This window comes from Condylura cristata, unplaced genomic scaffold (genome assembly GCF_000260355.1).
Source record: "Condylura cristata isolate star-nosed mole 26May11 unplaced genomic scaffold, ConCri1.0 scaffold00011, whole genome shotgun sequence".
In the NCBI taxonomy this organism is placed as follows: domain Eukaryota; kingdom Metazoa; phylum Chordata; class Mammalia; order Eulipotyphla; family Talpidae; genus Condylura; species Condylura cristata.
The window spans coordinates 22,109,900-22,123,753 of NW_004567112.1; the positions used below are offsets into that span (position 1 = coordinate 22,109,900).

At 40.8% G+C, this 13,854-nt stretch overlaps 1 protein-coding gene across 1 annotated transcript in view; it reads right to left on the bottom strand.

Annotated features, from left to right (window-relative positions):
• The window catches only part of PLCE1 (phospholipase C, epsilon 1), a 209,878-nt gene that overhangs the window by 124,361 nt on the left and 71,663 nt on the right, over nt 1-13,854 (bottom strand). Inside the window, exon 2 of the mRNA XM_004680608.2 lies at nt 8,121-8,409. Within this exon, the coding sequence (XP_004680665.1) occupies nt 8,121-8,409 (289 nt within the window). The remainder of the gene's footprint in view (nt 1-8,120; nt 8,410-13,854) is intronic.

Genomic DNA, 13,854 nt, shown 5'->3' on the forward strand with positions numbered 1-13,854 from the left:
TTGAGACCCTACAACATAGGCTGACTTCAACTTTAACATTTAAGCCTTCTAAAGTGTGTGTTTAGTTGTCTTTTCCACTAGCAGGTGAATTCCTGGAAAGTTAAAACTATCTTATTCACTACTTCCTTCTCAGAGTCTAGCACACAGACTAAATGTTCAGCAAATGTTTGCTAATTAAATGAATAAATGAGTAGCGTGATGCGTGTGTTCTAAGGAAAACTGACTAAAGAAGTTACATCAGGGTGACTTCTACCCACTAGGTAGTTCCTCTCAGGTGTTCTATAAGGTATGACTGCCCGGAACCCACAGCCAGTAAAACCTGGAGGGCTCTTCTCCTTTTTGGGGACATCTGTGACTGAGCACAGAGTGGAGCCTCTGAATTAATAACAGTGATGGGCTGTTATTGAAGGTACCTGCAAAGGCCACAGCAACCATCATGACCATGTTGTCGTCAACATCACCATCACCATCCTAACATTTATTGGACATATAGTAGGTACCAGATACCATACTTTCAGGACTTCTGAAAATATTCAGTTTAATACGTGTTAGCAAGCTTTCCTGGGAAAGTCCTGGAATCTAATTGCTGCAGTTTCTTTGGGTATAGAGTTTCAAGTAAGAATCTTGCAAATGTGTTTCTGGAGCATGGCCCATTTCAAATTCCTGTAACTAGACATGACATTTTTGTAACCAACTGAAATACAAGACCCCAAGTGACTAGGGTTCTGGAGGTACTGTCCTCATCAATCACCTATCTGAATTCAATGATTAGGATTTCAGCAATTAACATCTTAATTTCCTGAAGTGATAGGGGATCAGTGGGGAGGGTATGAGGAAATGATCCAAATATCCTATTAACTGTTAATCATCGATAACAAGTTGAAAGATTTATTTATTTTTGCATTGAAGAACTGAGTATTATAGGCCAGAGGTGTGTGGCAGGGGTGTGTGTGTGTGTGTGTGTGTGTGTGTGTGTGTGTGTAAGAGGATTCACCAGAGACAGAGTAGGGAGCAGAATAGGTGGCTTTTATTCAAATACACTGCTGAGGGGCGCAGCAGGTGAGATAGGAGAGGTCTGCTGAGCCATATGTCAGCTCTCTGGCCTCCGATGGAACTCCTCCTTGGTAGATATTACTTCCTTTATTTTATTTTATTATTTTTTTATTTTTTTATTTTTTTAGATTTTATTTATTCATACAGAACTGGGGTACAGGCCAGAGATGTGGAGGGTGAGAGGATTCACCAGAGACAGAGCAGGGAGCAGAGCAGGCAGATCTATGAAGTACACTGCTGAGGGGAGCAGCGGGCGGGTCAGGAGAGGTCTGCCACGCCATGTGGATCTCCTCCGGGGCAGGTGGGAATCGAACTCATGCGGAGGTGGCTTTAGCTTCTTAGTGCAGTGCTTTAACCCGCTGCGCCACCAGGGAGGGCCCTACTTCCTTTATTTTAAAGATGAAGAAACTGAGGCTCAGAGAGGTTAAGTGACTTGCCCAAGGTCACACACAGTATGAATTCTATAGAGTGGCTAGTCAGGCCAGGGTCCAAGTCTACCCAGCTGGTGTCTGTCCTTTCTCTGAAAATAAGCTTTCTTTGCTTTTTTTTTTTTTTAAATGATTCCACATATAAGTGATACTGTACAATATTTGTGTTTAATTTCCTGTCCTAGTTCACTTAGCATAATATTCCCCAGATTTATCCATATTGTTGCAAGTGGCAGGATTTCCTTCTTTTTTACAACTCAACAGTATTTGTGTTTATGTGTACCATATTGAAATTACTTTTTAAAAAGATAAAATTAACTGTCATAAGAAGCAGAGCTTGCTTTTTCCCTATTAACAATTCAACTTCTACATCCTATTAAATCTACCTCTCACATACACCTTTTTGCTGTGTCCCTAGGATTTCGGCTTTTGTGGACAGTGGACAACAGGCTTGGGGCCTTTTTGCAATTTTGACCAATTGCTAAATGTGCCAGAGGGGCCCTTCCAGAAATCTGTTCTAGCCAAGGCCTCCTAAATGCTTCCAGTTCTCACTGCCTTTCCATAACCATGTTCAGAACACCAAGAACATCAGAAGTATCAGAAACTTCTAATCCAGAAGCCCAGAAAGCTATACATGGCTGATCCTGAATCAGGCAGGCTGAGGATGACACTCTAAGAAGCTGCACCTCACACTGCAGCCAGATAGATCTTTCTAGAAGCTCACTCTGATCACATCAGAGTTTTACTTTGAACTGGAGGCCTCCTTTCACTTGCACCCCAGACCTATGTCCTACTTACGTTCTGTACTGCCCACTCAGGCCTGGGTCAGAACAACCTGGAAGACCAGCTGTTTCTGAACACATTGTGTCTCAGGCCTTTGCACCTGTGTGCCCAGTCCTGCATCCACCAGCTTCTCCCCTGCTCTCTGTCCTCCAGGAGAAAGCCCCTCACTAGTCAACTAGGTCTCTGTCTAAACCACCAGGTCATTCTTTACAAGGCTTCACTGGGACCCACTGCAGGAAAAAAATAAAAGGAGATTATGTTTTTATCTTTCATAAGTGAGGAAAGGTAGGCTGGCATAGTTAGGGGAGGCTCTGGGATCCCAGGGCAGCAGATACCTGGGAAGAGGGGAGAGGAGTTCACACAGAGAACATGGAAGGTCCTAGGGGTAACCCTGCCACTGAGTAGCCCAGCACTTGATGAATTCTACTAGGATAGTAGGGGTTACCTCAACAGACCTGAACTGTAACATTACATTTTCTCTGAAGTGAGCGATATTATTTTATGAATTGAAGACTTACAGACGTGATATTTTTCATTTTTTCTGGAGGTGACATAGCAGCAAATGAAACTTCTTAGCTGAGTAACTGGTAATAAAACAAACTTCACATGATACTCAAACACACTTTAACCATCTAGAAAATAATTTCATGGTCACAATACTATATAAGTCGGAGGTTTCTTTAAATAAACTTAATTCTTGGAATTAGAAATATGCACTTGCCTTCCCAGGCCTGATAAGCATGGAAAGGGTAACTGTTTTGACTATGGGGAAGTCAACTAAGACAGCCTTTATAAACCAAATTATTTATGAGATACAGTCAACAGGTCAAATGTGTGTGTATTCCTATTACGATTATTATTATTATTGTCTAGAAAAGGACTTCAATTGAATGTACTTAATGCAGAAAAATAAAATAACATAAAATTAGAAAATTTGTTAGGCCTTTCTATTAGAAACAAAGTAATTCTACTTTAAAATAAGAACATTAGATTAGGAAACTTTTTGTTTTAATATTACTACCTATTTAAGTGTATATCACCTGTAATTTTACAGCTATTTTATATATACATATCAAGACTGGACAAAAGTGGACAATGGCATTTTGTTTTCCACCACATAAATTAAATTTGGGCAATTAAGCTTTTGTCCTGCCTATATGTAAACAGTAAGTCCTTAATTTATCAACATGGGAAGAAAAAATGGAATTTAATGTATTAAATTTACTGTTTTGGTTGGTGCAATCTGCATATTTGAAAACACTTAGTACTCTTATATAGAAAAATCCTCTTCCTATCACTACTTTGTATTTCAATTTTGCTATGTCTGTGCATTACCTTATTGTCAACTATCGTGCTCTTTTTACTTACCCTCACTTTTGTAGCTTTTAAACAAGTAGCATTTTGGAATAAAGAAACAAAGACAGATGAATGATTTAGAAAACTTCTTCCTGATAGACAATATTTCTATAGAACGCCATTGCTATAGGGAGTTGATTCTACTAAGATTCATGCCGATGGAAGGAGGACACCCAGTGGCAAGCAGAAAAGTCTTAAGTTTACCAAGATAGTGGATGTCTCCTAAGAAGATGGCGTAAGCTCTCCATTCTGAGACAGCATAGCCTTGAGAAGCATGTTTTTGCTGATCAGTGTTTCATTTCAGAAACGTTTCTCATTATTTGGCATATTTTCAGCTGAGCAGAGAGACCATCTTTGGTGGTTCTGAAGGCACAAAACCAGGAATGCTTGTGGAATGGTTGCTGCCTATCTTTCTTGAACCACCTGGACTGCTGGAGATATGTAAGTTCATGGAGATGCTGGAGAGTTAGCCGTAGCCTGTAGGCTTTGGGAAGTTGTTAGGGTACAGAACTCTAGCCAGTTAATCTCTGAGTTACCATATGTCTTGTTAGTGCTCTGTGAAGATGGGGGATGCACATTTCCCCCTCTTGTCCTTACCTACTGCAGGCTGTCCAAGCCTCACCTTTAGTCATAACCAACTGCTAAAGGTAAGTTGTCTTGGGTCACCTTGAGATCATATGAAAAACTACCTGTCTTCAGATTTCCTTTCTATGAATTCTGTTCTCTATAAAGCTTTAGACTTGGGGCCAAGGATCTGCATAACATGTTCCTCCTCCTCTTTGAATATTTCAACTTTTTTGTAGTAAGATATAAAAAAATATTCTAACATCTCAGCCACTTGTAAGAGTATAGTTCAACTATAGTGATGGCACATGGGTGAACTGGTGGGGGGAAGTCCATGGGGATTACAACCAAGATGGAAAAAATGCACAAAATGAAGAATGATGTAAAAACAAGTAAATAAATAAAAGGGGGAAAAAGCATGAAAAAAAAAAAAAGAGTATAGCTCAGTGGTAGTAAGCCTGTTCATAATTGTTGTGCAGCCATCACCACCACCCATCTCCAGAACTTTCATCTGCAAAACTGAACTCTACACCCATGAAGGAATAGCTTCCCAGTCCCCTGCCTCCTGCAGGTCTCCTCCCCGCCCCCACACCCCCAGCTCTTGGCAATGACCTTTCCACTTTCTGTGCATTTGAGTTTGACTATTTTAAGATTTCATAATGATGGAATCATACAGCATTTTTCTCTCACCCTCCTCCTTTCCTCTGCCTTTCTCAACTCTACTTAATTCACTTCAAACATGATTGCCCTAATAAAAGATGTCATTCTTTTTGACTCTTTCTTATGCTCTCTCTGGGAAAAAAAGTTTTTTTAGAAACTCTTCCCTACCTCCCTTTTTCCTTCTTCATTCCATTTATAAAGCTTCCCATTAAAAAAAAGAAAATTTACTGTACAATAATTTTCTTATTCATTCATATGGGTATGAGTCTTGAGATGTAATCAGCCATAAGAAAAGAACCATAAGAAAAGCCAGACTTGCATGTATCAAGTAATCAAAAAGTAGTATGAGACTACAGAGACTTACAGGCTGACTAGCGTGGAAGTAGCTCTACGTGATCAAAGAGCTTGGTGAGGGAATTAGTGTTCGTGGTGACAAAAGGACTGACCTCAAACAAACAAAGAAAAATCAATAAAATAAATGCCACTTTCCTTCTTCTCCATTAATTACAAAGGGACATATTTCTAGTTCTTACCCAGGTAGACTGCCTCCAGCCTGACACAGACCATTCAGGACAAAAAGAGGCTCCTGGTTAGTGTGTCTGTTGATCTCAATTGCCATTTGCAATTGAGATCTTGCAATTGAGATCAAAGTTCTTCTCAAAAAACCCATAAAAGTTGTACTTGAACTCTGTACTCATCTTAATTTAGACTATTTTCTTTAATAAGAAATATCCTTTTAACTCACTATATTTTATTGTTCTAGGAGGCTGATTCCTAGTGCTCTAGTAATCACATTTTGATTTTTATTTCATGGGACGTATGTACATTTTAACTATTATGTTAAAGAGGTTTTTGAAGACTAAAGTCTGGGAACCAAATCACAATACCCCTGCTCCAGGAAAGCATTCCAAGTTCCACGCAGCTCCTGAGAAATTAAACTGGAACACAAACCATTTATGAACTGGGCACTGAGTGTGCCCCACAGATACCAGTCCATAGACTTTTACTAGTAATACAGAGCTGAAAGCTGTTGGACAATTTTATGCCACAGGACACACACTAAACAGTAGGAGAGGTAGACAACCCAGTCACAGCGAACAGACCCTCTAGACCACCTACAGAGCCCAAGCCCCAACTAGTCAACATGCTGAACCTATAGATTCTAGAAACACTCTGTGACTTCAAACATTCATATGGTTTCTTGATGTATTTTCTCCCACTGCATCATGAAGAACCATGGTTCACTATGGTACATACAGACTTTGAAAACATCAAGGGAGAAGGCACTGACGTTGAAAATGGTTCTCAGTGAGCAAGCCAGGAACTATAGAAGTGAGCCTGGAGCAGGAACCAGCTATCTAATTGTATTACTCAGGAAATATTACCTCCAGAGAAATGTCAGAAACAATTAGAGAAATGCATAGTAGGAAAAACAAACTAACAAACCGGTTCCCAACTCTTACATAAAATGACAATTTAAAGCCAACATTCTAGCTGATGGCCCAGTGAGTCTCAGAGTAGGGGGATGGATCTGTGAGTTTCTGATCTGAATCAGGTCATGCAAATGGCAACTGAGATAAACAGACACACTAACCATGAGCCTCTTTTTGTCCTGAATGGTCTGTGTCAGGCTGAAGGCAGTCTACCTGGGTAAGAACTAGAAATATGTCCCTTTGTAATTAATGGAGAAGAAGGAAAGTGGCATTTATTTTATTGATTTTTCTTTGTTTGTTTGAGATTAGTCCTTTTGTCACCACGAACACTAATTCCCTCACCAAGCTCTTTGATCACGTAGAGCTACTTCCACGTTAGTCAGCCTGAGTCTCTGTAGTGTCATACTACTTTTTGATTACTTGATACATGCAAGTCTGGCTTTCTTGTTAGGGTCATAATGAACTTAAGGCCAACGACTTGCACCTCATTAGGATCTCCCATAATAATTATTCCCTGCTGGGCACAGAGCGGGTGTCTGAAAAACATGGCCTGATTAAATGACAAGATGGAGCCATCATCTAGAGTCACAAACACTGAAGCAATGCCCACTCCACATGCCCATCTCAACCCTACTTCCCAGAAAGAGCAGTGATGCAGAGGTAAGCTTGGCAGTCACCAGAAGTCGTACCACAGAGAAATCTTGAGTGCTGTTCACAGGGAAAGTGTTTAACCTCCCAGATACTCTAAGACCCATTAAGGCAAGCGCTGTGGTTTGACCCCTACCCAGCACCTCACACCTGGTAGGGGCTCAGGAAAAAAAAACAAAAACACAAAAGAACCATGTTGAGTGAATGAAGAACATATGAAACCAAGTTTTTACGCTTTAGTCTATTTTTAACCCCTTGGCTTAGTGTTCCCACATCTTGAGGTTTTTTATTCCTTCATCATTTATAACCCACTCACAGAAGTTCAGGTCACTCCAGACAACAAACCAACATGATACCCTGTTCTACACAGAGGGACATATAACTCTTCCCCATGAGCTCAAGGGATATACAAGGGCTGGGGAGGTTGAGGGTAAGGGTCCCAGGCCTGTGCCTCGGGTCTGGGTGTGCTGAGGAGGGACGACAGTGGCTGTCCTTGGGAGGAAGAGCCAGACGTCAGATCGCGCTCTTGGCAGCTCCCAGGCAGTGGAACACTGCTCTGCGTGGTCCCTGTCTGGCTGGCAGCTTCCTGCAGGGGAAGGTTGCCAAGCGGGTTGTGACAGCTGTGTGGTGCACAAATCTCCGAGGCGCTCGGGTGCACTGCCATTTCTGACCTGCCTGTCTGCTCTTCGTGGGAAGAAGCTGGGAGGCACAACTGCCAAGAGACCTCATTTTCTACTGATTTTTAATTTTTAGCAGGATGCCTGATATCTGTCTCTTAAGATGGGCATCACTGGAAGGCGGCCTTCCACTTTCTGATTCTGTTAGGGAGAACTCTACGCCAACCATTGTTGGCTCTCATTTTGACTACATGACCACATTCGCTGAAGAGCTTGTTACCATAGTAACTATCACCTGTCATGAGCCACCACTAGGAGAATACCTTTTTAAAAATGTTAAAAATAACTTTTAACCATTTACTTCTTTTTGAAAAAGAAACATTAAAACCTTAATGCTCATTATACATAATGCCTATATCTTAACAGGACTTTGAAAAGGTCTAACTTTTTATATTCTCTCACCTGTATTTAAAGTTGCTGATAAGTAAATTTAATCTTCCATCAGATACATAAGTGTTAACTTAGATTCCTTCCTGCATGCAAAGATAAAAGGTTGAAAGTGAAACTTCAGACATTACCTTTCAGCATCATTCGTCCTGTGGATCCTCCGAAAGTACTGAGTAGGCCACTTCTTGCTCCTAAAGACGTAGTCGCTTCTAGGAGAGAGCCGGTGATGTAGTGAGATATGGAAGTCCTTTGCAGGGTAGCACGATACTCACATACGGTATCCCGGACACGCTGCTTTAAGCACGGACCAATGCTAATCCTTTCATGGGCTGCCTCCGTGGTTGGGAGCTTTAGGAAGAAGTGGAGAAGAGATCCAGTTGTATCTTCTGTTTCTTTTCCCCTTCTCACTGCATTGTAGATCTGTGAATAGCACACAGTACAGGAAGTATTAATCTAGTTTCTTAGAAAAGCAAATTAACTTGTTGACAAAATGCCAAGATGACTTATTAAGAGAGAAGGCTCAGTTGCTCTGAGCACAAACACTCTTGAGCACTGGACTAATGCATTAACCTGAACATTCTACAGACACCATTTATTTGGAAAAGCTATGTGTAGTTATGAAATAGGCCATTTAAACAACTCTGCTATCAAACAGAACACTTACAAGTTGTACCAACCAAAAATATATTCAGCTCAAATTTCTTCTCTTCCTTCTCCTCAGCAGAGCAAATCACTTCTGCAGAGGGACAAGGACAAATATTTCCTTTGTGTCCTATTGGACTCTCCTGAGCAATTTTCACAGTCTCCAGGCCTCACAGACCTTCAGCTTTACATTCATGAGGAATCTTTTCTTCATACTCAGACTAAAGTGAGAGTGAGAGGGTCACAGGGAAGGAAAACTTCTACAGCTAATCTCTTGGGCATAATCTTTCAATCCATAGCTTGGAGCAAAGTCTTCTAAATCTTTTTCTCTCTTCTTCCCTCACCTCCCATAACCAATGAATTGACAGATCCTGCCCACTCTTCCTGTTCTATCTCAATCACTAGTCTGATCTCCTCTCCTTTATCACCTGAATTCTCTAAGAATTATCTCTAGAGACTTACGATCAAGACTAGTAGGACAGATTCCCAACCATAATTCTAATCCACCCCAATGCAATTATTTAAAATACATTTACATAACTCTTGCTTTGTGGCACCACTCTGAAAGACGTGGGGTGTTTGCAAAGGACAATACTTGCTTTTTGTATAGTGGCAGGGTTTCATTATTTAATTTAGAATTGGAGGCTTGAAAAATTTTGAGGTTTGACACTATTTTAGGGAGGTTTTAAGATTTGTCAAGCATGCTGAGAAGCCAGAGACTTCTGGGTAGTGTTTAAATAACAGGGGAAAAGGAAACATAACAAGGGCTTAATCTAGCTTTCTGATGATGGAATGAAGGCTTATTATATTGTGTCTACCATGTTACCTTGACCACCTTGCCTTGGTTGACTTGCCACTTATTTATCAGATTAAAAATTAGTTATTATGTCTTTAGGGGCCAATAATGTTTCCCCTCAAAGAATTCACAGTCTAGAAAGGGAGATTACCAAAGAGCCTGCAATACTGTGGAAAGGAGGTGAGTCTCTCTGGTGAGTGACTAGAAAAAAGAAGACCCTTGGTTACTCTCCAGGTCATGCAGACATCCCCATGATGCTTGATATTCCCAGTCTCACCTTAACCAGGTCCTATGGGCATTCAAGGGGAGCCCTGCTGACCTGTGCAAGGTCCTTGAGAGATCCTAGACTGTAGCTAGAACACCCATGATAATTAAACTGTGCTGACCCTAACTAGATTTCTATTCTTTAGATAGCCTACAACTAATCCATAACCTACAACTATCTATTCTGTCTCTGTCTACTGGTATATACTTGTTACTTAGAGGCAGAGGGTGAATTACTAGCTTTAATTCACTGTTATCAAATTTTTGGTATCCAGGCTTTCCCTGGTGTGGAACGGGTTAAAACACAGCACTATGAAGCTGCCACAGCCGCTGCAGCATGAGCTCGATCTCTGGCCAGGGAAGGGATCCACATGGCTTGTCAGACCTCTCCTGACCCACCTGTTGCTCCCTTAGCAGTGTATTTCAGTATATCTGTCTGTTCTGCTCCCCACTCTGTCTCTGGTGAATTCTCCCACTCCCCCACACCTCTGGCCTGTACCCCACTTCTATATGCATAGATAAATAAGTATTAAAAAAAATTCTGGTATCCAATGTGGCCATGGACATGATATGCAAGGAAAGAGAGAACCCACACTTTGGGGTCAGGTATAAGGATTACACCTGGCTTTGCCTTGACTAACTGCAAGCTAGTCATGAACCTCAGTAAGCTGACTTGCATGTTTAGAGACACATTCCTCTTCTGTGAAATGGGAATAACTCCTATTCTGAGGGATGTTGTGGGGCTCATGAAGATAATACATGTAAAATTCTCTACTTGGTATGTAGAAATAGTTCCCATTACTATTGGGCAGGAACAGAATGGACTGCTCTGCCTTCAATGAATAACATGTAGTTATACAGAAAAAGAATACAGTCTATGCAATTCAGCATGAAGGGGTTATACTGTTGTTCTTATGTGCTGCCGGATAATATCATTTTAACCTTATTTGGGTGTACTGTGAGGGCAAATGGGGGGTTCAGAGCTTCAGAGTCAGGACATACCTTTCTTCTCTCAGCTCTAAATTAGATAGGCAACTTCCAAACACACTAAGTCTCAAACAAATCCTTCAGAAATAAATGCTACAGAAGTTGAGGAAGAGAAACTCACTGTGAGGGTTGATGGCTAAAGGTTTCAGAGGAAAAGCAGATTTGTTCTGTGCTTTGGAAAAAAGGCATAGCTCAAATTAGAACCTCTGGGGGAGGCAACTCATATGATAAACAAAAGGGAAGAGATCAGAAAACAGTGAATATTTCCTAAGAACAGTGAGTAGAGCAGGGTTTTTAAGAGAAGAGTGAGAACAGGACAAGCTGGGAAATTCGAAAGCTCAATTGACTTGATAAAGGAGAGTCCTGAACGTTAAGCAGAGGTTTAATCAATCAGAGGTGGACTACATGTCTTTAGCAGAGGAATGATGCTTATAAAAGGCTAATGGACTGACCTACTTTCTTTCCTTGACAAATTGTGCCATTGGCTCATCATGGCCCCACTCATCACCTTATATATATGCCAGTTTCCACATTATGACTTCAAAGATCCTCAAAGTCTCAATAGTCTCTTCTCCAGATATCCCAAGTAGTTCCCTCAAACCATTAAATCTACTGGGATTGCATGAAGTACAGACTACTTGATACCATACTTGGTAACAGAATTTTGAAAAACTTGGTATTTCTCCTTTTGATGATTTACATTGCATTTTAGAATATTAAAGACAAAAGAGTCAGGGCAAAGAAATTATTTTATTTTTGTTTTACTGAGTATTTCTCATGCTATTAACTATATATATATAGTTAATATATATATACATTTGACTTTACTTAATATATAAAGTATACACATACACACACTTTCCTGGTTTCTTTTTTAAATTACTGTCTCTCTCTCTCTTTGTGTTTGTGTATGAAAACAAGGGAGGAAAAACACAAGATACTAGAGTGGTTATATATATGCATTTTAAAAAGCACAACTTGTGAACATATTGTTACATCAAATAATTTGCTGATAACAGAACTTTTAAAATTTTTATATAATTGACCTCTGTGGAATCTCTAAAATAGAAAATCATCCATTTCTCTTGAATTCCATCCCCTCTTAACTCCCACTTCTTTATCTTTGCCTTATTCTGTGGTTCTCTTTCCTTTAGTAGTGTTACAATGCAATAGAGATATGCCAGTAAGTGCCTAGTATAGGGGGATATAAATTGGCTGGCCAGAGACCAGACTCACCCAAAGACCAGCTTTATCTGACACCATTTGAAATCAGGAAAGTCTGCATACACATGCCAAGTTACAAAATCTCCTGAAAAATGGTACGACCTGGCCCCATTGTATATGCCCAGGTAGTATTGATGGGCCCAGAGTTCTCACTTAGTGTCAGTCCCCATGACTCTCTAATGATCACACTGGTCAATATCAGGTCACTAGTATATATGTGAGTGGGCCTTGCATAAATGGGATATGACTATTAATGGAGACACGTACAATAAACATGCACTGAACACCTCTAGTGTGTTCTAATCTACGCTAGTTGTCAAGAATATGGAAAGCCATAATCTTGACAGCTCATTGCTAATATTTATAAATACTCTGAGTATATTGAGTGATCATTTACCATTGTTAACACTACTTGTTTCTAAGCCTTAGATTTATCTGAAGAAATAAGAGATGAATGGGGATTACACCTGTAAGGAGAAACCAAATATTGTACAAAAGTGAACAACATTGTAAAAAAGAGAGATAAAGAGCTCTAAGAATAAAGCTTTGGGCCCTCCCTTGTGGTGCAGCGGGTTAAAGCACAGTACTGAGAAGCTTAAGCCACTTCCGCATGAGTTCGATTCCTGCCTGCCCTGGAGTGACCACATGGCGTGGCAGACCTCTCCTGACCCGCCCGCTGCTCCCCTCAGCAGTGTACTTCATTGATCTGCCTGTTCTGCTCCCTGCTCTGTCTCTGGTGAAGCCTCTCACCCTCCGCATCTCTGGCCTGTACCCCAGTTCTATATGAATAAATAAATCTTAAAAAAAAATAAAGCTTTGACCTGCTATCACCATTGCTAATCCCACAACCACAAAGTACCAGAAAAACATCAACAATTTCTATGTACACTAAACAAAAGTGAGCCACACAATGTTGAATTCAAGGTGCTTGTTAGAAAAATGTCAAATGTGGATGTAGTCTTGGCAGGTAAGTAATGTGCAGGGAACTCATTAAAGAGAAGTCATGGAAAATCCCTCCTATATACAGTGGGCAGAGGGGGCGGGGCACAGAACAGTTAACAGAGTGTGGCTGTGGGGTGTTGGTCTGAGTCCTAGATCTCTTGTGCCCAGCTGTGTGACCGTGAATAGTTGATTTGCCATTCTATGCCTTAATCTCACTTTCTTTTGCTCCCATATGGGGATATGAGAGCATGAGCTATTTCATCAGTCTGTGGTAAAAAGTTATAAGCTTTGATGGATATAATGTGAGTAGCACTGTGCCTGGCACTAAGGATATGCTTGACAAATAATAGTTTTTACACTGATGGCAGTGATGATTGTGATACCTAATAAAAATGTCGGTAAGTTATTTCATTCATTCATTGTGGGGCTAACATGTGATTTTCTTAACTAACAGGAATTTAGTAAACTTGATGCAAAAAAGCCTTAAAAATACTTGTGCTTGGCCCTCCCTGATGGCGCAGCAGGTTAAAGCACAGCACTGAGAAGCTAAAGCCACTTCTGCATGAGTTCGATCCCGCCTGCCCCGGAGGTGACCACATGGTGAGGCAGACCTCTCCTGACCCGCCCACTGCTCCCCTCAGCAGTGTACTTCGTCCATCTGCCTATTCTGCTCCCCACTCTGTCTCTGGTGAAGCCTCTCGCCGCCCCTGAGCCTCTGGCCTGTACCCCAGTTCTGTATGTACCAATAAATAAATCTTTAAAAAAAATACTTGTGCTTTGCTGAACCTTGAAAACTGACCATAGATATGAGACACCCAGAGGGGGAAAGGGAAGGTAAAAATAGTGAGGGGGTGGGGAAGAGTATGAGAGACTATGGTAAGAGTGTGTATTCTTTGATGGTAGGAGAACTACCGTGATAGATCATACTTGAGCAGAGAAATCTTATACTGTCAAAAGATTCACAAGTATGTCAGAAAAAGGTACCTCATTAAAAAGTTAATTAAAAAATG